The sequence below is a fragment of the Rana temporaria genome, chromosome 6 (assembly GCF_905171775.1).
Source record: "Rana temporaria chromosome 6, aRanTem1.1, whole genome shotgun sequence".
Lineage (NCBI taxonomy): Eukaryota > Metazoa > Chordata > Amphibia > Anura > Ranidae > Rana > Rana temporaria.
Window position 1 is genome coordinate 47471915 of NC_053494.1, and position 24176 is coordinate 47496090.

A 24176-nucleotide genomic window follows, 5' to 3' on the forward strand; every position below is an offset into this window, starting at 1 on the left:
CCAATCAATCAATTATTTTACACTTTTGGTGATCGACTCGGTTTAAAGGAATCCAATCTAAATTAAATAGAAATCAATCCAAAGGGAAGTTAAAGCTGTTTGATTTGTTTGTAAATTCAATCATTTTGATTAATTGAATCAAATTAAAACATAATTAAAAAAAAAAGTAGCATGTGTGGCCAATATAAGTTAAGTTTGCATATTTCATAACTCAAGTTAGCCAATAGGTTCATTCACATGGGGATATGCGTATTTGCTGCATGGAACGCAAGTTCCTGCTAGCAGTAGATCTTGCGTAAAATACGTACCCAAAAGTAGCTTAGATGCGTAAAGTTCTTCTAATGACTTAATGTCAACACACTTCAGATATGTATGGCCCCGGATGCACTTTTTTTTTCATACGCCGCTAAACCCGGCACAATTTTTCGTTTCGCTTGTTGCAGCCGTGTCTATGACCCCATTGATTCCTACCGTGCTGCGTAAAAACGATATGCTGTAAGCATCTAAATGCTGCGTTTTAGACGCCCGTGTGAATGAGCCCTAAAGAGTTTCAGTTCAACTGCAGACCTTCTGCGTTGATTGATGGCTAAGGCCCCGTACACACGTCCGAGAAACTCGACGGGCAAAACACATCGTTTTGCTTGTCGAGTTCCTTGTGAAGCCGCCGAGGCAACTTTTCCCATTGACTAACGAGGAAATAGAGAACATGTTCTCTTTTTGGCCCGACGAGATCCTCGTCGGTTTCCTCAGCGAAAAGTGTACACACGACCGGTTTTCTCGGCAGAATACATCTCCCATCGAGTTTCTGGCTGAATTCTGCCGAGAAAACCGGTCGTGTGTACGGGGCCTCACACGTTACAACACTCTACTACTGCTATGAAGCAACTGCTGTTGAAATAGGCAGAGTCAGTCAAAGACAGCTTTAACTAAGAGAAGAAGAAGAAAAAAAGAAGTGAGCTAGAGAGCAAAGGTAACCCAGGCAGTCTACGATAAGGTGTAAATAAGGCGTAAGAAGCAAGTGAGTGACGCTGACATTTGTTTTTCTTTTGTGACTGTAATAGGAAATCTGCAGCACTTTCCCCTGGTGACATTGAAGATAATTAGGCCTCTTTCACACATAGACGGAAGCTAGAGCAACCCTTGATCCAGCGCCGTCTGAGGCCTGGTGCTAGAATACACGAGGGTCTACCCGAGTTGTGCGTCTGTGCTGGTTATGCCCCGTCATGCATGTATTTTATCCTGCAGCATGCTCACCCCCGGGAGGGAGGGAGGGACTGGGATGCACGCTGTACATTTGTAGTGGGAGTGGATAATCACTGGGAATGGGAAGTGACTGTGAACTGTATTTTAAATGTGTTTCTTCCCTGGCTACGTGAAGGACGCAGAGATCCCTCAGGAGCTGATAGAGAAACTGGCTCACAGCGAAATCCACAGCATCCGCGACCTGCAGCGCATCCTGGACATTGATTCCGTAGGTAAATTCAATTTCCTTTTTACCTTTCTCACCTCTGATTTTTATGGCTGCTTTCCTTTTTTTTTTGTTAAGGGGTTGTATAAGGAAAACCACCCTCTGAGAAGTTCTCTAAATCTGGCCATACACTGGTAGATTTTCGAATGAGCGTTGGTACGAAAAATCTCATCAGTAATAACAGAGAAGCGCCAAATGTCATTCAGAAAGTTTGATTGCTTTTAACGTTCGGTTTTGGTATGAATGACATTTCACAAAAGAAAAAAACATATACGTTTAAAAAAACTATCTGTCCCGCTCCTTCAAATTTTCTCAAAAAAAATAAATAAAAGATTTTCGATTTGTCCCCACATTTAGAAAATTTCTGAAAAGAAAATCTGTTGAAATTCTGCTAGTGTATGGCTAACTTCAGGCTTTAGAAGCACAGTTCTGTATGTTTTTTTTTTTTTCTCAGGCCTCGTACACACAGCCGAGTTTCTCGGCAAAAACCAGCAAGAAGCTTGCTGGGTTTTTTTTTTTTGCAGAGGAAACCGGTCGTGTGTACACTTTTCAACGAGGAAACCGCCGAGGATCTCGTCGGGCCAAAAAGAAAGCATGTCTTCTTTTTCCCTGACGGGAACGGGAAAATTTGGCTCGCCAAGATCCTCGGCGGCTTCACAAGGAACTCGACGAGCAAAACGATGTGTTTTGCCCGTCGAGTTTCTCGGCCGTGTGTACGAGGCTTCAGCGGTGTCTCTAAAATCATTCAAGGAGATTCAATAAAGGATTTGCAACATGTTTCTGTGGGTGTGTATGTAGTTCATGAAAATGTAAGTAGTTCTGACATACAACACTTTTACTGTAGGGCACTGTTGGTTATTATTATACGTATTTATAAAGTGCCTGCAAATTATGTATTGCTTTACACATTGTACGTTAACATAAGTCCCTGTCCTCCAGGAGCTTACATTCGAAGGTCTTTATCTACTAACTAGGGCCAGTGTAGACAGGAGCCAATTAGCCTACCAGGAAAACTCATAAAGAAATAGCGCCCTATCAGTGATAAGTAAAGTGGAGGTAAAGAGCGATTTGTCACACTACCACAAGACTCCTTGTGAATTCCAGGGATTGTCTCCCTTGCCCTCCAAGCCTGTGCTGGTTTGAAGTTAGCTGCTTCACAAGCACTCATACAAAGTCTCCAAAGCACTGGAGGATAAGTCCCAGCTCAGCACTAAGTGGTTACCACCAAGAGTAACAGAGGTCAGGCAATGGCGTGCAAAGAGTGTTAAGGCTCGTACACACGGTCGGACATCCAACAAAATTTCCCTTGGATTTTTGTCCTAATTGATTTGTCCGATCACACCCATAGCATACATACACTCTGACTTTTTCGGCAACCAACACGAACGTTTCAACGTACTGCCGAGCGTTTAAAAGAGGAAGTTCAATTCTCCGACGTCACCCGTTGCGTTCCTTCAGCTACTCTATAGTTAGTTGACGTTTCGTGTGAGTGCTTTTCTAGATTTCGAAACTTGCCGCGTCACAAATGTTCAAATACGAACGCTAGTTTTACTAGACAGAAGGCTTCCGGCTGCTCTTTGCTTCTGAGCATGCGCATTTTTACTTTGTCCAAAAGTCCGATTGTTTTCTGTACACACGGTCGGACTTTGCACCATCAGACTTTTGTTGATGTAAAGTTGGTCCGTTCGCAGACCCAACTTTTTGTCCGATGAAAGCCAAAAAAGTTGGTCCGATGGAACGTACACACGGTCGGACAAATGCGAAAAGTTCCGGATTTTGAAGTTGGTTGGGCAAAAGTCCGACCGTGTGTACGGGGCTTTAGAATGCTTTATTGTCACGTTATTTACTGTAAACCTTTTTATATTATTTATGCTGCTTAGTATCAATTCACGAAAGGAAAGCCCATTGTATTTTTATGACTATATGTTCTTTTATGTTTAAAGGGCTTGGGTATCCCCTGGAGTTTTTTTACCAACAGATTTAGGGCCTGTTCACATTTGTGCATCCTATAACCCAGGGGTCTCCAAACTTTTCAAACCAAGGGCCAGTTTATTGTCCTTCAGACTTTAGGAGGCCCGGATTGCTGCCTGCGGTGCAGAAAATGTCCTAAACCCAGCATCAGTGAGAATAAATATGGCCTCAAGGTTGGTGGTCAGTAGGAGGAATAGTAGTGCCCCTTATTAGTAAGAGGAATAGTATCCCATCATTGGTATCAGTGGAAGAAATAGTGCCCCCTTGTTGGTGTCAGTGGGAGGAATAGTGCCCCAAGGGCTGGATAAAGGCTAGCAAAGGGCCACATCTGGCCCTCGGGCCACAGTTTGGAGACCCCTGCTGTAACCCAAGGGCATTGGGGCATTAAGGCAACCCAATCAGCATTTTCACCAGTGTAGGGAACAACAACGCATACTATGTGGAGACTGTGGTGCTCTGTACAGTACAGTTGTATTGGGTCCTATTCTAAACGAATAGCACTACAGCATGCGTAGCACCATGCGTGACCATATGGTACATATGTGGTTACTGTCTTGGGTGTGAAGTCTTGCTTCCCATGACAAGTCTGATGTTGAGTGGTGGCTAAGGAGGTATAACCCCAGGTCTAAGTAAGAACAAATTAATACAGACGTCTCCAAGGGCTTGTTAACAACATGTCTGTTGAGCTGCATTTTTCTGCACAGGAAGGGCACAGAGAGCTTTTTGTGCTTAGGCCATACATATGGGCAGAAAAACTCATCTCAATTTGAACAAGCCTAATGGTTTTATCATGCTGAAGTTGCCAAATGCAAGTTATAATGTATTTATTATATTATATTTTATTTATTTATATTTATTTATTTATAAAAATCATAATATATAATTTTATATATCTATATATATATATATATATATATATATATATATATATATATAAATAACATTTATATATTATTATATTTTTGTTGGCGGTCTTCCGCTTGTACATATCAGTTCGCAAAAAACGCACACGTGTGTACATGGTAAAATTTTACCGCCTTCTGAACTGCGTCTGCTTCTTTTAGGCATTAAAGCTTCATTCACATGAAGGGCCGCCATTGAGAATCATCGATTCTTGCTGGCGGATAAACAAGCCGTGTGCACACTGTGTGTGTGAACAGCTGCGACCACCAGTGGCGTGGCCAGATCTTTACCCTGTGCAAATGATTGGCCGGTGCCACCTCTGTGTGCATGTAATTGCTCATCTTGGCAGTTACATCCAGTTATGGACACTGACTGGCCCTGGGCACAGACAGATTGCGTCCAGGAGATGGCATTTCTGGCAGCATGGAAACTGGCCATCAGTTTGGCCTGGACGCATCTGACTGTATCCAAAACCGCAGGTAACTGGATACATGCGAATAGCGATGGCTGCTGTCAGCCTATTATTACTTTGTACAGTGGCCACGGCTATTCACATACACCTGTCATCCCAGCCGTATGAATCAACCGATTCTTGCCGCTGGGATTGTGTGTAATCACCCCCTGTGTAGGAGGCCTTAAAATGTAATAGAAAAGCAACTCATAAGAAATAAATGCTATCTGGTAAAAAACGCTAGATAAAAAAACTTGTGCATTTGCTTGAATATACTCTAATGTTAGATGATATTGGAAGCCAACGTTCTATGTATTTGGCCTAACTCAACATTTATCTTGACCTGAGGACACAGTTGGTTAAAGCAGTTTTCTCCACTGCAGTCCTCAAGGTGCCCCAACAGATCATGTTTTCAGGATTTCCCTATACTAAGGAAGTGAAACTGATCAAATCACCTGTGCAAAATAATGGAAATCCTGAAAACATGACCTGTTGGGGCGCTTTGAGGACTGGAGTTGGAAAACGCTGAGTTAAAGAGATGAAAGGTCAGATTCCTGGGTAATAAACAGCAGCTGAGCCATTGATAAAGCAGTGGTGCTTATAATGAATGGGTGTGACTTTACTCCCTTGAGAGAGAAGGGCGAAAACCGCCTTGGTTGTTATAGAAGGTGACCTGTGTTCATGTTCATTGTCTACTCCCAGAGGAAGAGACTGCCGGTCTGTTTTTAATGCTTTCTGTAGCTGCTTTAAAGCGAGAGAATCCCCACTATACGTTTGTGTTCCCATTAACTTAAAATTACTTTAAAATATTCTTACTTTTTTAGTTGTTTCTCGGAGAACATTTTATACATAGGACTCTATAGGCAGCGTTTAAGCTATTCTGAACAATTTACAATTAAAGTGACTAAGGTTTGAATCAGGAACAGGCCAAGATTTGAACCGTGTATGTGCAGCTATAGCAATAATCACTGTCTTCTCCAGGCGGGGATGGCTTCCCCCAGGACAATGGCCGGAGGGATTCCCACACTGTCTGTGTTGATGGGGGGATTGAGCAAATTTTTTTCTGCAACCCGTGGTTGCAGAAAAAGAAATTTGCTTTATGTATGGCCGGCCTTAAGGGAGACAGTTTTATTTTAAAGGAGTTGTAAACCCTTGTGGTTTTTCACCTTCTATGCATTAATGTGAAAAACCTTCTGTCATGCGGCAGCCCCCAGTGCCCCCATTTTACTCACCTGAACCCGTTTTTTTTTTTTTCCTGGGTATGAGCACACCAGCTCTAGCTGGTATCTCGTGTCCTTATTGGATAGATTTATAGCAGCTCAGCCATTGACTCCTGTTGCTGTCAATAAAATCCAATGATGCGGGGCCGAGTCCTGCTTTCTGTGTCAATAGAGAAGCAGGACTCAGGAGCGTGCCAGCACGGGTCTCCCGAAGAGATTTGCCAGCACAGTACAAGGCTTGAGTGCAAGGATGCCCTTTCCTCTTCCTGATGCTGAACTTCCAGTGCTGAGGGGTTAAAAACTCTGGGTATCCAGGTTTAGCTGCGCTTAAGATGATCCAATGGGGACACGCCCCCTCCTTCATTAAGAAAAGTCCTTTCACTGAATACACTGTCTGTAACAGGATCTGTAAAAGGGGGAGAAAATTTGTGGGACTATGACACCTAGGGTGACCACGTGTCCCGGATTGCCCGGGACAGACCCACATTTTGCAGGTCTGTCCCGGGCACGTTCATTCCAGGACAATACAGTGTCCCGGAATGAAACTGACATAGCCACCCCCCCCCGGGCCAATCTGATGCCCCCAAAAAAAGGGCACCGCATCACCGCTTTACTCACTGACAGTACTTGTCCTGCCCAGGAATGCCTGGAGGAGCACAATCCTGCCCTCTACTTGTGATTGGAGAAATCATAAATCCCGCCTCTTGTGTCCAATCACTGTGCTGTGATTCGTTACAGCACAAGCTGATTTTTGGGAAGAGAGGGTGTCCCTGAATGGTAGTTTGAAAATGTGGTCACCCTAATGACACCCCCAAAATTTTAGTGGCTCTTCGCCCCCAGTGTGGGGCTTAGCACTCTTCCTTTGTCCGGGGAGAGGAGTGCTTATCTCCATATAGCACCAAGTGCAGACCCCCTTCCCTATATCATACATTCCAGAACCTCATCCCTGAATGGACATGATTCTAAATGCCTGTACCACATGATACATTGTTCAGCCCCATCCAGCTGCAGCCTGTATTCACTCTTAAAGGAGTTCTCTAAGCTAAAACTTTTAACCCCCGCTGTGCCCGGGCTGTAAAACTATACAAAATAAACTTTCACTTACCTGCCTACGATCCCCCGTTGTTTCCGATATCGCCGTCCCGTTCTCCGGTCCCGGTCTGTTCCACTTCCTGCGGGTCGGTGACTCACAGTGCGCTCAGCCTATCAGCGGGCGGGACGGGACATTGCTGCGGCCGCTGATAGGCTGAGCGCACTGTGAGTCACCGACCCGCAGGAAGTGGAACAGACCGGGACCGGAGAACGGGACGGCGATATCGGAACAACAGGGGATCGTAGGCAGGTAAGTGAAAGTTTACTTTGTATAGTTTTACAGCCCGGGCATAGCGGGGGTTAAAAGTTTTAGCTTGGAGAACTCGCGCGTATTCATGCTTATTTGCGCGTTTGCATACAGCGTTGTCCGACGTTTTTTGTACTTTGACGTTTTTTATTTTAGCCAATAGGAAAAACTATCATCTTTTCATCACTTGTTGCTATGTTGGTAGATTTTTTTAATCTTCTGCATGGGCGAGAAGTTCTATTGATTAAAGCGACGAAACGCCCGTTGACGCGCAAGTCGCTTGAATCGAGCGTTTCCATTACTTTCTATGGGAAATGGAAATGCTCAAATACGCCCAAACCGCCCGATACGCGCGACAAAAAAGGGTCCGGAACTTTTTTTGGCGATGGGCGTCAGGCGCATCAGCGTTCAGATGTGAACCATCCCCATAGACTTTAATGTATTTTGGTCCCTCTGGCGTTTGTGAGCGTCGCGCTACAGGCGACAAAACGCCTAGGTGTGAATGGGCTCTAACAGACGGCCTGCAGCATGACTGGATGCTGCATCTCCCCCCAGGCACACTGAAGCCCAACAGCCCATTGTGCAACGGGCCTAAGAGTTTAAAATCTAAATACCAAAAAGTGTACATGCACTTTATGGCGTTAAGATTTGTGCTTTCAGGGGCTAAGAAAAAAAAAGGGGCCTACTAGCGTCATTTATGTACATAAGTGTCCAAACGCATATAGGGGTCATTCATTATACAAGTGGATGCAGATGCAATGGGGTTGATTTACTATTATTATTATTATAAAGGATTTATATAACGCAGACAGTTTGCTCAGCGCTTTACAACATGAGGACAGAATGTACAACTACAATACAATTCAACACAGGAAGAATCAGAGGGTCCAGTCAAACATTGGCCAATTAGATCCCTATTTATAGGATCCTTCTTTCAGAAAGGAAAAATCTGATTGGGCGCTGTGGGAAACGCAGTTCTGACTGAACCTATGGCAATAGAGTGATTGTATAGATTGTGATTTTTTTTTTAATGGTCTCTTTTCACCACAGGCTGTTATGCTTTTTAGTAATTTTGTTACACTTGAGGTATTGCAAAATTGTATTCATCGTTCTGACTTCCGTTCTGGAAAATCATCATAGCGATTTTGTAACATAATTACAAAACATCCCTTAGAAAGCCTTAGGGGAAAAATGTGCAATCATTATTTCAATTATCTGGGATTATACGGCACCATATTTTTGCTGATTTCTACCTGTTGACAGGACTGTAAGCTATAAACTGGGAGGAAAGATTATGTCTGGTGGTGAAAAGCTCGCTGACAATAGCCATGTTATGATTGTGTCTCTAATGAATAGGGAAGAGTCTTTGATGACATTTGGGTGGCAGCTTCTGTCGAGTGCATGCCTTTAGCAATTTTCTCTGCCTTGCTTTTGAAGTCATGTTGAGGCCTACTAACTTTGGTCATCATCATAAATAATAAAAAGCTATTTTCCTTCTTTTTTTTTTGGTATTAAAACAAATTGGTGTCAAAGGATCACAAAGCCTGTTGGAACAAGACTGCAAACGCTGAAATGTGCAGACCCTATTCACACGGTCTCTTTGGTCGGGGTGTAATTGTAGGGCTGTCTGTCTATAGAGACCTGGTTTTCTGCTTCATGACCTCCCTTATGTTGCTGAGCTTTGAGCAGGTAATGAAGCACCCGAATCCCAGACACAGCTGATTGTGCAATTTCAAGATTAAAGCTGCTTTTATCTTGAAAGGGGTAAAAAAAGAAAAAAGAAAAAAAAAAAAAAACATTACTGGTGAACCTTCAATTAGACATCACAGCGTTTGTAGTTCAAAATGGTGGACACTTGCATCATTGCTTTGTTATGTAATGAGTAAATTAGTATGGATAGAAATATTTAGGCCCGGATTCACATACCTTGGCGCAAAGTTATGCCAGCGTAGCGTATCAAAAATACGCTGCGCCGACGTAGCGCAGAGCGGCGAGCAAGGTATTCACAAAGCACTTGCTCCCTAATCTACGATGGGTTCCCTCGGCGTAACTCGTCGTAAGTGGCAGTGGGCGTGAGCCATGCTAATGAGGCATGACCCCATGTAAATGATGGGCCGAGCGCTATCAAGATACGAATAACGAACGGCGCATGCGCCGTCCCATGGACGATTCCCAGTGCGCATGCTCAGAATCACGTCGAAACAACTGCCTAAGTTACGTCGAATCACTGCCTACGACTTGAACGTAACCTACGACTAGCCCTTTTCACGTACTACGTAAACGACGTAAAAAACGACGGCTGTGTTCCCTGGTGCAGCCATTTGCATTGATGCTGCTGACTTACACCTGCTTTATGAGTCGTAACTTTACGCTGGATGTACGACTTACGTAAACCGCGTATTAATGCGCCGGGCGCAAGTACGTTCGTGAATCAGCGTATCTCACTCATTTGCATATTCAAAACGTAAATCAATGGGAGCGCCCCTTGCGGCCAGCGTAAATATGCGCCCACGATACGACGGCGTAGGAAACTTACGTCGGTCAGATGAAGCCTATTTTCAGGCGTATCTTGCTTTCAGAGTCAGGCGCATAGATACGACGGCGCATATGTGCACTTACGCGGCGTATCTCGAGATACGTCGGCCTAAGTGCTACATGAATCCAGGCCTTAGTGTCTATTTTTAGCCAAAAGATATTCAATGAATTTAAGCTTTTAGCATGTGTGATAATATGTGCTGCCCCATTCCCCAAAAACTGGACTCCTATGAATAGCACAGGTTCAGCGGCTGAATAAGGGCCTATTTAAAACAAAGTATGTGTGGAGTTAGGCCTTTTAAATTGGCGAGGGCGATACAAATAGGTGCCAGGATCACCTCTTAAAGCGGAAGAAAACCCATTCATTTAACCATTTCCAATATAAGTTAAATTCTTGGCATGTGTCGGGAATGTAATCCTCCCATTGGTTGTGCTCTCAACCAAACTGTCAAACCTTCCAATGGCTGGTGTCAAAACTGATCACATGTGTAGCACTATGGGAGTTGTAGATTAAACAGAGGCCAAAAGGGCAGCTTCCTTGGCTGAAAACGGTAGGAAGGTTTATTTCCTCTTTTAATTCTTGGGGGGCCACTGCGCTACCACCCTCTGAAAAGCGTGCTACAACCAGAAACTAAGTGTTTGGCTCGTGGTTGTGGCTCAGGCCTCGTACACACGACCGAACATGTCCGCTGAAACTGGTCCGTCCGACCGGTCATTTTTCCGGCTGACCGGACTGGTTTCCAGCGGACAACTGTTTCTTAGCATGCTAAGAAACATGTCCGCTGGAAGCCTGTCCGCCGGACATGTCCGATGGTCAGTATGACTCATCGGACATGTCCGCTGGCCCGAGAACCCGCGCATTGCGTCTAAGTGATTTGATGCATGCGTGGAAGCATTGAACTTCCGGGTTCGCGCACGTCGCCGCGTCATCGTCGCTGTTACGTCGCCGCGTCGTAACCGCGTCGTCTGTCCGCGGGAAATTTGGTCTGATGGTGTGTACAGCCATCAGACCAAATGATCCCAGCGGACATGTCCGATGAAAACGGTCCGCGGACCGTTTTCATCGGACAGGTCCGCTCGTTTGTACGAGGCCTTAGTCCTATTGACCAGAGTAGATGTTGCCTGTCAAACTCAACATGCAGAGATGCTTTGCTTCTTGGCTGTCTGAATGCTGTGGGTCACGCCCTGCACTATCTAAATAAAACTTTAAATGCAAATGTAGTATAGCGTATTTGTAGTGAGGTTTTGTGGTTGCAAAAGAGGAGAAAGTGCTTTCATGCCCCTCCGTCATGGAGCTGGCAGGCTCTACCTCTCTTCCTTTGCAATACAGTTCTATATGCTGAGGGCTGTGGCTGTTACTCAGCATAGAGCACTGAAGTGTGAGTAGAAAATGCAGCATTTTTTGTATAGGTGTATAAAGAAAAAAAAATGGCAATGACAGTAGTTTGTCGCCATTCCACGAGTGTGAGCAAAGCATGACATGTTAGTAGGGCTGCAACTAACGATTATTTTCATAATCGATTAGTTGGCCGATTATTGTTTAGATTAATTGGATAATAGCATAAAAAAAAAAGAAAATTAGCATTTTTACATTTTTTTGAGCCAATTTGTTGTTGGGCAGATTACAAAACACAAATTGCCGCAAAAACAAAAAATGCTTTTCTGCAGCTTCTCCATTGAAGTATATTGAACCAAAAAAAAAAAAAAAAAATAGCACCATTTTGCATTAAAAAGGCCTTGCCTTTTCCAAATACGCAGCAGCTGAAAAAAAATCATGGATGTGAACGTGTCCCATAGCAAAACATGTAAATGAACTGTAGTATGTTTCTGCAAAAAGCACCAAAAAACAGAGGCGTGAAGTGAACCCAGGTCTGAGATGTTTAGTAACATAATGGGGTTAAAAAAACAAAAATAAGTACAAAAAGAGCAAATAATCGCTACTGTAAGGGGTTCATTTTTTTACTGTGGGACAGTAAAAAAAGTAATATTTACAGTAGCAATTTGCTTTTTTGTACTATGAAGGGCTAATTTTAGTTTTTTTAACCCCATTATGTTACTGGCCGATTAATCGATTATGAAAATTGTAATAGATTAATTTCATAATCGATTAGTTGTCGATTAATCGCTTAGTTGTTCCAGCCCTACATGTTAAGTATCTATTTACTCGGCATAACATTTTTCACATTATACAAAAAAAAATGGCTAACTTTACTGTTTATTGTTTTTTTAATTCATGAATGTGCATTTTTTCCCCAAAAATGTGTTTGAAAGACCGCTGCGCAAATACAGTGTGACATAAAATATTGCAATGATCGGCATTTTATTTTCTAGATCCTCAGCTAAAATATATATATATGGAATAAAATATATGGAATATATATTTATATATACAAATGGAAAACCTTTTAATAACTGCCAAGAGACAGTCTATATTGTGTGTCCCATGTGCACTGGATAACAAGTGTGTGTATATATATATATATATATATATATATATATATATATATATATATATATATATATATATATATATATATATATATATATATACATATATAAATGGTTTGGGGGGTGCTAAATAAGTTTCGAGCAAAATATACAGATTTTAACTTGTAAGCAACAAATGGCAGAAATAGGCTTAGGCATGAAAGGGTTCACCACCGTTGACTGAGCTATTACCAATAATAGGGGATCTGTCACTCAAAATATCCTATTATTTTCTGTACCTTATGGGGCTGATACTTTGGCACCAATTTGTACCAGACTTGACTAGTAATGGCACAAATTTTGTCTGCCTCTAAAAATCCAAATAACGCAATAGATTTGGTTTAGTAGCAGATATACTACAAAGGCTAATTTTTTCCCCCCCCCCCCCCCATAAGATAGATATTTGACAAAATGGCACCTAAGCAGTGTGTAGCTAGTAATGTGCTATAGGGCTTTGAGATGTTGCTGAAACACACATTTCTCATCGATTTCACATTTATTTAAATAACTCTAATTAGGACTCTTATGAATGCCTATCTTCAACCTCACATGTCTGATTAATTCATGAAGGAGCTCCCATATGCATATAACCTTTCTCTGTGGGATAGGCTTAGCATAGGCAATATATAAAATATTTAAAACTGATTATGAGCTTTATAGTGCCCCCACTTCTAAAAGTATGTATGGCTTAAGTATGTGTTATGATTTATTTTTTGGTTTTTGAGAATGCAGGAATAGGCTATAAAGCAAAAATTGAATAGCAAAAATATGAATTACCATATTTATGGTATTGTGATTTTTTTTTTATTATTATTATTATTATTATTATTATTATTATTATTATATGATATGGAGAAAAAGGTCCATTGCTTATAGCCACTAAATTCCAATTAAGAAAAATAACTACCTGGGGTTCTACAGGCAATGGAGACTTGTGGTGCTCTTGTATACCTAGTTTATAAATACCATATTTGTTTTCCTTTCTATTCTCATTGTACTGCATGGAGAAGTCCAAGGAACCTGGTTGCAGTGGGTAATGAAGACTGGCACAATAATAATAAACAGGCTGATTTATTAAGACCATTGTTTCTGAGGTGCAAAAGTTTATGGCGCAGTATTGTTTGTTGTTGGCCTTGACATGTTATATTTGTCATGATAATCCCAATACTAAAGTTAATGTTTTGGTTTGCTTAAAGTAGAACTATAAGGCCCCTTTCACACGGAGGTGCTTCTAAACTGCCAGTAAAACACTGAGCCCCTTTGAAGTGCTTTTCAGGCGCTTTTGAAGAGCTTTCCATTAATTTCAATGGAGAGGTGTTTTTTTCACCGGCCTGTCAACACACAGTGTGAAAGCATACATTGATTTTAATGGAAATACGTTTTCGGGAGCTTTTCATGCGCTTTTTTTAGTGTGAAAGTGCCCGAAAAGCACCTCAGTTTGAAAGGGGTCTAAGCAAAACTTTTTTTTTTCATTTTGAAAAAAAAAGCGAGGGCTATAACCCCTGCCAGATTTTTTTTCGCCATCTGTGTCCAATTGCGGAGATTTCCCTTCACTTCCTGTCTCATAGCCAAACAGGAAGTGAGAGGAAATCCCTGAAAATTAAGGTCACTTCTTGGGGACCCCAGGTCACCAGAACTATTGTCCTCATTGGAAGATTTCCCCTCTATTACTTTTCTGAGGACAACTCACAATTTGGGATTTTCTTTTACTTTCACTTTCAATGATAATGGTAAACAGGACAAATAAAGAGGGGAGATCTCCCTATCGGGGGCAAAGACAGCAATAAAAACTGACAAGAATTAGAATCCCCTCTCCACTCTGAAATCTCATAGTATGATGTCACATGCGGTTTGGTGCAGTGTGTTCTGAAAAGGAAATGCTTGCACTACTCTTACCACATTCTAGCGTGTTTTGCAGCTGGGCTGCAAAACTGGACCACATGGAAATGTACTTGTTTCGGTGCGAACCGGCCCTAATATTCAGTTTTTTTTTTCTGAAAGGGCAAAAGCTTCAGTGCTGACATTTGCATGTCCCTTATTGCATACCTCCCAACCGTCCCGGATTCCGCGGGAATTTCCCGCAATTAAAACCCAACCACTGACGTGTTTCGTACTGAAACGAGTGCTTAGTCACAGCTATGACTAAGCACTAGTTTCAGTGCGAAACGCGTCAGCAGTTGGGTTATATTTTACTTTGCTGTGACTTGTAGTGATGTCCTTCTTTCAATAAAGGCTACAATTTGTTCAGAGTGCGGCTGTCCAGAGACAATTTTTGTTCCTGCTAAACTCTGACACTACACAGGTGTGCCAGCCTTGCCTGTCAGAAGGGCCTGGGCATTCAACCTTTTAAAGTGGGTATGTGCAACTTTCTACTTTATGCCAACTACAAATCCAAAGGAGAAAGGAGATTCGCGGTCCAGGGTCCCAGACTATGGAACGCTTTACCAACCAGCATTCGGTTGGAGGAGAACCACTTGGCATTCAGGAGAAAGATCAAGACTCATCTCTTTTGATACCAAAGGAGACAGGAACAACAAGCGCCCAGAGGCGATTAAGTTCGCATGTGCCGCGCTATATAAGTTTTCATTCATTCATTCATTCATGCCTGCGGCAGCAAAGTCCTTTGAAAATGTATCTTTTAATTGCGGATAGGATAAGTACCTCCATTTTCCTAATATGATCCTTTAGTAATCCCTCATAAAGCAACGCTCAGAAAAAAAGGCAGTGCTAGAAGCCAATGTACTGTATGCACATGTGTTGACGGGGATCATAATGACAGTAGGCATGAGCAATTTGATGACTTCATTAGTGTGTTTCTGATTGATTGTCTGTTTTTGAACCAGTGTTTGAAGACGTGTCTCCTCCTCCAAGGAGTCACTGGGCCATGTGTGAAAAGGGCCCGTCTCACCCACAGAAACCAGATTTCACTTTTCCTTTTTTAAGTACAGATTGGGTATTAAGGGTTCATATACAAAGGGCTTAGGCCTCGTACACACGACCGAGTTTCTCTGCAAAAAGCAGCAAGAAATTTGCTGGGATTTTTTTTTGCCGAGGAAACTCTGTACACTTTTGCTGTGTACATTTTTCGACGAGGAAACTGTCGAGGATCTCGTCAAGCCAAAAAGAGAGCATGTCTTCTTTTTCCTCGATGGGAATGGAGAAACTTGCCTTGTCGAGTTCCTCGACAGCGTAACAAGGAACTCGACGAGGAAAACGATGTGTTTCGCCCGTCGAGTTCCTCGGTCGTGTGTACGAGGCTTCACACCAGCATGCCTGGCATACTTTCCCTGTGCTTTCCAGGCCACATCTGCTCCTGTAAACAGTTGTGCTTTGGTAAATGGGATGATTTTGTGCATCAGCATTTACCAATGCATGTGCATCTAACATATTTTTTGACCAACAAAACATTTGCATTTGGGAAATTGCATGCAAGGATAAATGCAGTTGCAAAGAAGCATCAGCGTTTACCAAAGCACAGCCGCGTACAGCCTATTACTTGTATGGCTGGCTGTACATGGCACAGGAAAGAGCTGGGAAATTATGTCAGGCATCTGAAATGGTTGTGTAAGCCCCGTCTGCATGAACCTTTAAGAGAGAATCTTGCTGGTAACCATGGACTGTAATAACATTGACTTTGTATCTGATCAATATCTGCTAATGGATATATAAAAAAAAAAAGATCAGTGCTGCATTTACAAGTGCCCAGAGACCCGGCCAAGGATATTACTTTGTTTTTACTGCCAGATGATTGACCTCAATAACTGCAAGGAATCGTTTGTATTCTAGGGCACATGTGTGTCCCGAAATACCCCTAGTAACGCCTAGGCCCACCTACATTATGTCATAACACATAACTTGCTATTAAAGCATTATCATACCACAGCCTGAATGCAAGCCGAGGAAGCCAGTGGCATTTTTTTTCCGCTACCAAAATAAAACGACAGCAGGACAGGAAGAGATTTGGTCGGAATGCGCTATATGTGGACTGTAACTCGCTGCTCAGAAATAACTACTTTTTTTTTCATATCTCCTTTTAGACTGGCAGGTATACAAGTGGCATCTGCCAGTCAGTGTAGATCAGTAAGCACATGGTGTTTTCCTTTGGCTGGCATTTTATGGAATGAAACTGCAACTGTTTACTCAGATGATACTTTGTATTGTTCTGATTGGAAAACTCCAGAATTTAATTTAATGAATTAAAAAAAAAAAATCGTCTACTTGGGAACCAGTTCTTCGCCAGGCTTCTGCTTTTTGGTGCTGCCATCTTCTATGGGAGCTGGCTATGACTTCCTGAAGTCTCCATTGCACAAGGCATGCCAAGATATTCTCGCTTGAGTAGGAATCAGGGTGGATATAAATCAATGATTTGAAAAATATTTTTTTCATTTCAATTGATTTTTTTGATTTTTAATCAAATTTATTTTAATAAAATGCTTTTGGAGTAAAAAATCTAAAGATAATTTTCTATTTAAAATACATTAATAATTTAGTTTATTCAGCATGAAATTGAGCTCAGCTTTGTAGCATGAGGCTCTACATTCTGCAATTTTAAACTTTTGGTAAACTTATTCAATGAATCCAAGCTCTGCAAGCTGAGATAAAATGCCCTGCATTGATGCATTCACAAAATTTCACAGTAACCATGAGATAAAACAAAATTCAGGAATATTCCTTTCGGTTTTGACCTATCGGTTAGGAATCCATCGGTTAAATTTAAAGCAAGTTGGCTTTTTTTTAACCGATGGTTAAATAACCTATGGGGCCCACACACGATCGGTTTTGACCGATGAAAGCGGTCCATCAGACCGTTGTCCTCTGTTTAACCTATTGTGTGTACGAGGCCTAATAAGCAGGCTAAATGGGCTACTGGCCCAAAAGGAAAGTCATTAGTCTAGTCATTTAATCTAGAAACAAGAAAAAACACAAACACCGAAGTGAGTGGTAGTCGGACTTTGAGGCAAGACGGAAGTATGTCTAAAATATATTATTTATTACAAAAATGGAAAAAATTATTACAGCACAGATGGAAATTCAATAAAAAAACATATACATTATTGATTAATTATGAACAAATCCTTTGAAGTCGCCTATGCGTTTCGCCGTTGGGCTTCCTCAGGACGAAACAAGAAGGATTTTTTGCAGTATACAAATATTGTTTTCACAATCTGAAACAATATGTATCAAGTTAGTACAGCATAGAAACATTTTTAATGGTTTTACTATTAAATTAAAAATGACATTAAAAATGTTTCTATGCTGTACTAACTTGATACATATTGTTTCAGATTGTGAAAACAATATTTGTATACTGCAAAAAATCCTTCTTGTCTCGTCCTGAGGAAGCCCAACGGCGAAACGCGTAGGCGACTTCAAAGGATTTGTACATAATTAATCAATGATTTATATAGTTTTTTATTGAATTTCCATCTGTGCTGTAATAATTTTTTCCATTTTTGTAATAAATAATATATTTTAGACATACTTCCGTCTTGCCTCAAAGTCCGACTACCACTCACTTCGGTGTTTGTGTTTTTTCTTGTTTCTACTATATACGGATGTGGCTCATGTGAGTGCTCTTCTCTAGTGTATCTTGTCCCCTCCCTCCTTCCTTATATTTTTCTTTTTTTTTCCCCCTCCCCGCTCCCCCCCTCTTTCCCTTATTTTCTTCTCTTTCTCTTTTTTCCCCCCTTTTGTGTTCCAGTTGTCCTTTCCTTCCCCATTCTTCCCCACCCCTATTTTTTGAGTCATTTAATCTAATTGTGCTCTTTTATTTTTTATTTCACTTAGGTTACTTGTACCAGTTTTATGGGTAACTGCCTTGTTTGATCAACATGACAGAGCCTGTTAGTGGGCATCCACTCACCTGCTGCCATAACGTCCCTCACTTTGTGTTACTGCTGCATCACCAGCCTTCCCATTAAAGTGAATGGGACTGTCGGTAAAAAAACAGCAGGTCAGAGGAGGAGGTCTGGTGTAGTTTGTTAGTCAACAATGTAAAGCTGTGCCAGATCTACAGCATATATGGCACTCTTACAAGTGCCATACAAGGCCTGGCGGGCTGGTTATTGTTCAAAAACCAACTGTTTTAGGTCTTGAACTTCTCATGTGTGAGATTGGTGCATGTGCTGTAGGAGATCTGGTGCTGCTTGTTTTAGAATGATAACAGACCACCCCAGGTCCATTAGGATGCGTGCAAAAGACCAAGCAGGATCTCCCTGGAAGGCACTGGTGATTTATAGAAGACAGCTGTGAGGCCCTGGCTACATCACCAGTTCCTATTGGAAACCAGGAAGTGTGGGGACAAATTGTAAATTTACAAAAAACTTTTCCTGCACAAGTGTATTAATGATGTTTCGGGATGTGAATGCGAGGCTACAGGCAACATGGAATGTTGTGTTTATGGGCAAAGGTCTGCTTTAATGTGTTTCCTGTCAAGAGATAAACCTTTAGGTCTGCTATTCTTGTGATAGCTCAGGTCTTCCTAGTTTAGCAATAGAATATGCTGACATTGAAAATCTGGTACCTAGAGTACAGCTTTAGGCCTCTTTTCCATGGGCCACCTCCATAGGGGATCCTTAGGCCTCGTACACACGACAGGACATGTCCGATGAAAACGGTCCACGGTCCCAAATTTCCCGCGGACAGCGAACGCGGTGACATGGCCGCGCCGTCGCCGCGACGATGACGTGGCGACGTGCGCGACCCTGGAAGGTCAATGCTTCCGTGCATGCGTCGAATCACTTCGACGCATGCAAGGGCTTTCGGCCGAGCGGACATGTCCAGTGAGTCGTACAGACGACCGAACATGTCCGACGGACAGGCTTCCAGCGGACATGTTTCTTAGCATGCTAAGAAACATTTGTCCGCTGGAAACCTGTCCGATCCGCCGGAAAATTGTCCGGTCGGCCGTACAGACGACCGAACATGTCTGCGGAAACTGGTCCGACGGACCAGTTTCAGCAGACAAGTTCGGTCGTGTGTACGAGGCCTTAGAACTTGTGTCTGGCTATTCGATCCAATGAACCTGAACTGAACCAGGTGTAAACAGACAGACATCCATGTATATCCAGCCACCCATACAGACACATGCAGTCGGCCCATTCATGACAAAGTAACAGGGTCTGTCTAAAGGGACCTCCTTCCTAATGCCGCGTACACACGATCGGAATTTCCGATGAAAAAGTCAGATGGACTTTTTTCATCGGAAATTCTGATCGTGTGTGGGCCCCATTGGACTTTTTTTCCGTCTGTGTTTAGAAATAGAACATGTTTTATTTTTTTCCGATGGGAAAAAAAAAACTATAGGAAATTCCTATCGTCTGTGTGCAACTCCGAAGGAGTAAAAATCCCACGCATGCTCAGAATCAAGTCGACGCATGCTCGGAAGCATTGAAATTCATTTTCTCGGCTTGTAGTAGCGTTTTATGTCACCGCATTTTGGGCAGTCAGAATTTAGTGTGAAGCCTCGTACACAGAACCGAGGAACTCGACGGGCGGAACACATCGTTTTCCTCGTCGAGTTCCTTGTTGGGCTGTCGAGGAACTCGACAAGGCAAGTTTCTCCATTCCCGTCGAGGAAATAGAGAACTTGCTCTCTTTTTGGCTCGTCGAGTTTCTCAACAGTTTCCTCGACGAAAATGTACACACGACCGGTTTTCTCGGCAAAAAAATATCTCCCAGCAAGTTTCTTGCTGGTTTTTGCCGAGAAACTCGGCCATGTGTACGAGGCCTGACAGTGTGTATGCAAGACTGATGGAAGTCAGCTTCATCGGAATTCCGACGGAAAATTCCATCGGATTTTATACCATCGAAAATTCCGATCGTGTGTACGCGGCTTAACCCACTAATACCTATGTTGCCTGGTCTCCCCAGCCTTTACTTCTGCTTCTTTAGCTGGTAAAATACCTTTATATGGGAGTATGGGTATGGGAGAGCATGCACCTTCCTCCCATGTGACAGTGCAGGTGTAGCAGCCAATCGGCCCAGGGACTGATGGAGGGAGTGACATTACCACCCACCACAGCATCCGACACCAGTCAACACTGGGGATTTTGGTGCCGGCTGGAGTGGTGGGGGAGCACTAGGAAGGTGAGTATTAGTTGGGTGGGGGCCCTTTACGAAGACGCTGTAAACTTTTCCCCTAAAGCCTCGTACACACGATCAGTCCATCCGATGAGAACGGTCTGATGGACCGTTTTCATTGGTTAACCGATGAAGCTGACTGATGGTCCGTCGCGAGTACACACCATCGGTTAAAAAAACGATCGTGTCAGAACGCGGTGACGTAAAACACAACGATGTGCTGAAAAAGTTCAATGCTTCCAAGCATGCGTTGACTTGATTCTGAGCATACGTGGATTTAAAGCAGGTTGGCTTTTTTTTAACCGATGGTTAAATGACCTATGGGGCCCACACACGATTGGTTTTGACCGATGAAAACGGTCCATCAGACCGTTGTCCTCTGTTTAACCTATCGTGTGTACGAGGCCTAATAAGCAGGCTAAATGGGCTACTGGCCAAAAAGGAGTCATTAGTCTAGTCATTTAATCTAATTGTGCTCTTTTATTTTTTATTTCACTTAGGTTACTTGTACCAGTTTTACGGGTAACTGCCTTGTTTGATCAACATTTTATATGCTAGAGTCATAAAAAAACGGTAAATTGGGTAATAGCAGGAAATGGATAGAAAAAAAAAACAAAAAACACTGGAATGAGTTCCATTTGATTAGATAGACGTGAAAATAATGTGAATTTTTTTTCTACTGGTCTACATGAGTTATTGTGAGTTCAATCATGTTTTGTCTGCCCAGCTTCATAAATCAGTTGAAGGCGACTTTGTTCTGGGCTTCTGAAAATGTAATTGTGTTTCCTGGCAGATGTTAAAACGAACGCCAAATCATTCTACATAGGATCACCTTTAATTCTTCTCCCACCCCCCCCCTTTTTTTTTATTTGGCTGCTCTCCATTTTGCCATTTTGTTGGTAATGATCAAGTTGCATTTTCAGATACATTATGGAACATGACGGCACTAATTGTCGTATACTTTATCCCTTCTCCAAACATTGTCAGTACATCAGGCCATAAAAAATTTAAGTGAAACTATTTGGTTGCTTGCCACAAAACCGTTCTAAATTATCTGCTGGCAATTCCTCCTCCCGCACTTGCCTAAAAGAATGAGATATTTAGAATATGGAAACAATAAACGTACAATCAAAGTCTTTTGTGTTGAGCTAGTTCAAAGGCCATGTGCTGTATGAAGTCTAAGGGGATTTGTCATAAAGGAAAACACCTGTTGGAGAAGGTGCTGATGGAAGCAGCCTTTTCCTGCTTACATGCTACATACAGCAGGGGTCAAGTGCTGGGGAAAAACGTGTGGGAACTCCCACCCAAGATCCACTCCCCCACCAAAAAAAAAAAAGGATACGCTCATATGCATGATTACTAAACCGCATGTTTTTTTTTACGATCCACTGTACCTTAGTAATCCTTTGTTAATGGCCGCTTCCTGTATATGGATTCATCGGGTAGTGTGCGGCCATTCCGTCATTTCCTCAATGCCGCAATGTCTCCTGGGACTCGTGTTGAAAGTGTAGAAGCAAGTTCTTTCTAAATCCCGTGATAACTCGTGGCAGACCTCCGCAATGTCTCATGGGAACAATGACAAAAGCTCCCAGGAGACATTGCGGCATCGAGGAAGTGACAAAATACTCGCATGTATCCATATACTGGAAGCGGCCAGTAACATAAAGGATTACTAAGGTTCGCCTGCCCCTGACAGTGACTCGAGCTGGGAATCGCCGCTTGGTGAAGGTTTGGCTCGGGCGGCTCGGCTGCTCTAGTCCTGCAAAGGGAACTAAGTTCCTGCTGTGAAAAAAGTGCAGGAACTCCGTTCCCACGTGTTCCCGCAGGACTTGAGCCCTGACATACAGGCATACCCCACTTTGAAATACACAATGGGGTTTATTTACTAAAGCTGGAAAGTGCAAAATCAGGCTCACTTCTACATAGAAATCAATGAGCTTCTAACCCCAGCTTGTTCAATTAAGCGTTGGTAATAAAACCTGGAAGCTCATTGGTTTCTATGCAGACGAGAGCCTGATATTGCACTTTCCAGCTTTAGTAAATAAACCCCATTGTGTATTTCAAAGTGGGGTATGCCTGTACTAGGACATTCTTAGGCAGTGATGCTAAACTACTAGTGCGTCATGTCCACCTATGATTAGATCATTTGATTGGTTCGTTTTGTTGTAGGTCTTTAGAGCTGATAATTTGGTATAAATGTGTTGGGCATACGCAGAATGACACTTATGACATTTTATAAATGACTAAAGGCCAAGGAGCATGTGCCACGCATGCATGACAGACTCATTTAGGACAACATGTGAACATTAAAGCGGAGTTCCGCCTCAAAAAATATATTAAACGTCAGCAGCTACAAACACAGCAGCTGCTGACTTTTAATATATGGACACTTATCTGTTCTGGGCGCCCGCGATGTTGGCACCCAAAGCCGATCTCTCCCTCGGCTCTCGGGTGCTGCCTCCGTAATCTTCGCCAAGGGAATCAGGAAGCAAAGCCTTGTGGCATGAGTCACACTGCGCGATCCCACTGGTCCCTGATGTCTTCTGGGACCTGTGTGTCTCCCAGAAGACAGCGGGGGGAGGGGTAGGTGATCTATGCCCGGACGTGGGAGAAAATACCTGTATTATTGAAAGGTGCCCAATGTGACACCAGGGGGGGGGGGGGGATCCCAAAAAGCGGAACTTCCAATTATTGGGTGGAACTCCGCTTTAAGGGCCCGTCTAGTTCACACCATGCAGTCAGTTTCCGGTCAGTTTCTGCACCGGAAACTGACTGCATGGTGTGAACTAGAGCCAACTAGAGCCATTGGAATACATGGAAAACACTGTGCATGCATTTTAAGTGAAGAAAAAATGTGCACGGAACTGAACGGAACTGCGTCTGGTGTGAACTGGCCCGAAGGCCTTGTTTGTTTGGGTTGTCCCCAGAACAGCAGTAGAGGTGAAATCTTCCAATGGGGACTCTAGTTCTGGTGACCTTGGTGACAACCAAGGGTTTGAATCAGGAAAGCTGGCAACTAGGATGCTCTTGAATAAAAGTACTTTATTTGTTACATGGATACAAGTGTACAGGCTATGTGCTGACACGTTTCGGCTGTGAAGCCTTCATCAAAGCATTAACATTTTGTTTCTCTGGTGACAACCAGGGATTCCCTCACTTTGGAGGGATTTCATTTCACTTCCTGTTTAGGCTATGGGGCAATAAGTGAAGGGAAATCTCCCCAATGGGGCACAGATAGCCTGACAGGGGTTATAACCCTCCCTTACAATATCTAAAATGAAAAATAAATAATAATTGGCTTTTAGCTCAACTTTAAGGGTTAATGCATATTGGTTTTGCAGCATTCTTGAGCATTTTTAATGGATCAATGTGGGTATCAATGAGTGCTTACAAGTGCACACGCATCAATTCTTGTTGATGGAAATCTTGGTTGCGTCTGTGCAGATAATGAAAGTTCTTAAAATGCTGATAAAAAGCACAGCATGCACCTTGTAGGCATTGGAGAAGCACTTATTCATAGTTAATGCTACAATTCCCAACCCCCTATAGGGTTCTTTATTATCCCAGATATCCCAGTAATGTTTAAAATTGTTGAACAAATGTGGTGTGAACTCTATGGGGGAGATTTACTTAAAGCGAAGGTTCCGCCGATTTTTTTTTTTTTTAAAAGCACAGCAGCTACAAATACAGCAGCTGCTGACTTTTAAAAAATGGACACTT

The 24176-nt window shown here is 42.6% G+C and overlaps 1 protein-coding gene across 3 annotated transcripts in view; it reads left to right on the plus strand.

Annotated features, from left to right (window-relative positions):
- The window catches only part of PDGFA (platelet derived growth factor subunit A), a 108796-nt gene that overhangs the window by 7018 nt on the left and 77602 nt on the right, over positions 1-24176 (plus strand). For all 3 annotated transcript variants that reach the window (XM_040356777.1, XM_040356776.1, XM_040356778.1), the window contains exon 2: positions 1379-1475. In XM_040356777.1, the coding sequence (XP_040212711.1) occupies positions 1379-1475 (97 nt within the window). The remainder of the gene's footprint in view (positions 1-1378; positions 1476-24176) is intronic.